General features: G+C 30.8%; 1 protein-coding gene across 1 annotated transcript; it reads right to left on the bottom strand.

The window, feature by feature from the left end:
- Nucleotides 1-330: 330 nt before the first annotated feature.
- LOC119831824 (allergen Tha p 1-like) lies at nt 331-1,833 on the bottom strand. Its single transcript, XM_038355367.1, has 3 exons — nt 1,716-1,833; nt 994-1,189; nt 331-733 (listed from the first exon to the last, which is right to left on the bottom strand). The coding sequence occupies exons 2-3, from the start codon at nt 1,178-1,180 to the stop codon at nt 546-548; spliced, it is 375 nt and encodes a 124-aa protein (XP_038211295.1). The 5' UTR covers nt 1,181-1,189; nt 1,716-1,833; the 3' UTR covers nt 331-545.

The raw sequence follows: 1,833 nt of genomic DNA, 5'->3' as shown, positions 1-1,833 counted from the left end.
TCAAGACATATGAATAGAACGACTGACAAATTAATTATGATGTCGAATACAGAGCTAGTGACAATAATTACAAAATACACATAATAAGAAAGAATTACCAAAAACCAACAGTACTAAATCTGTTAAGATATTTTATACGATTTAGATGCATGAGATACATATATATATTTTATTATATACATGCATGTGATACATATATATATTTAAATAAGGGTATTGTATGTTTTAAATATTGCCTTCCGGTATCGAAATGCCAAATGTGTTTTGATAGATGACTGTCGTCATGTTCACCAGGAGCGACTTTAATAATTTTGGTATTAAAACAACCAGTTAGTAACAAAATTTAATAAAATAATAATACATCATTCTGCATAAAGATATAAGTAAATAGCAATTCTTAATTTAACATAAATTAACACAATACTCATGCAATACTGCGATGACGTTGGTAAAAAAAATCCTTTACCCACTTTTGTAACGTAAGAACACCTATTGATAAATTTTATTGTGATGATTGTACTTAAACATAGATATAGCTGTGTCGTTTAGTTGGAGGATTCCAGGAATTCTTTGAAGACTTGGGTATATTGACCTTTGGGGTCTTCCTTGTTCACCAGTTCTTGCCACATGTCGGGTAACTTTGTCTGGAAACCACGTACTACAGTGCGAACCAGTTCACGTTGCTTCGGTGTGCATTTTGCGCAAGAGGTTCTTAAAGCTTCTGGTATAACCTCTGTGAAATTATAATTATATGTCATCAAAACATTGTAGCAAGCAAGAGTAGAAATAAATTTAGGTACAAATTTTTCTCATAATTAATACGTAATTTTAAGCATTTTTTCATTACTATATCTACACTCTACCTAAAATTCTCTGAACATAAATCAATAGGTCACACGTAATATGTTTAATGAAAAAAAAAATTGTTTCTTTTTCTATGAAAATATACAGATGATTAAAAAAATAAATTACTTTAATATCGTCCAAACTTACTATTGAAGTCATTTCCCTCCGGGGTGCAAGGACCCTGTTCCAAGAAACATTTTCCGTAATTCTTCAGAAGGCGGATATTGTCCACCAATTCCTGAGCATTGAAATTGTCATATTCAGGATTATATGTGTCAGCAGGAAGAGACACTACCACTGCCACTAAAGCTGCCAAAACTAAAATTGTCTTCATTCTGAAAAACTAAAAATAATAATAATAAATGCACCGATTAGGGCGTAAATTTAAAAATATCAATCATAATAATTAATTTCAAATGGTGATAAATATGTGTAAAAGTATTTAAGTGTAACACAACAAATAAAAATAATAAAAGTATATTAAATTAACCATTGTTGAATATTGTTGAATAATAATGCTACTAATATAATAATTACGAAAGAAACAGTGTCTGTCTGTCACTTCTTTACGCCTAAACAACTTAATCGATTTGGATGAAATTTGCTACAATGATAGTTTGAGACCCGAGAAAGGACATAAGTTAGTTATTAGCCATATCCTACAGTAACGGAAACTTAGTCCTTAAAACCCTAAAAGTGTATCAATGCCTTTGATGATACCGGCGAAGCCGCGGCCGGAAAACTAGTCTCTTATAATTTCCTGAATTACAGTTTTAATAACTATTGAAACTTAAAATGACAAAAATAAACAAATTACGAAGGCCAACAAATGTGCAACCAAATTTAATTTATATATATTTATTACTTACGTAACTAGCTTCTTTCCCTGTCAGTCCAGTACTGCGCTAAGTTATTAGCCAAGCAATCTTATATATGGTTCTACAGAAACGCGACCTTATATCTTGATCAGCAAATTGAATGGAAAAG

The sequence above is a fragment of the Zerene cesonia genome, chromosome 14, assembly GCF_012273895.1.
Source record: "Zerene cesonia ecotype Mississippi chromosome 14, Zerene_cesonia_1.1, whole genome shotgun sequence".
Lineage (NCBI taxonomy): Eukaryota > Metazoa > Arthropoda > Insecta > Lepidoptera > Pieridae > Zerene > Zerene cesonia.
This window is presented reverse-complemented; position numbering and strand designations above follow the sequence as displayed.

Bases quoted from the DNA above. Each gene is read 5' to 3' on its own strand.
- LOC119831824 (XM_038355367.1), bottom strand. From the start codon at position 1,180: ATGAAGACAATTTTAGTTTTGGCAGCTTTAGTGGCAGTGGTAGTGTCT. The intron at 734-993 runs GTAAGTTTGGAC...ATAATTTCACAG, and splicing joins GGAGGGAAATGACTTCAATA to AGGTTATACCAGAAGCTTTA.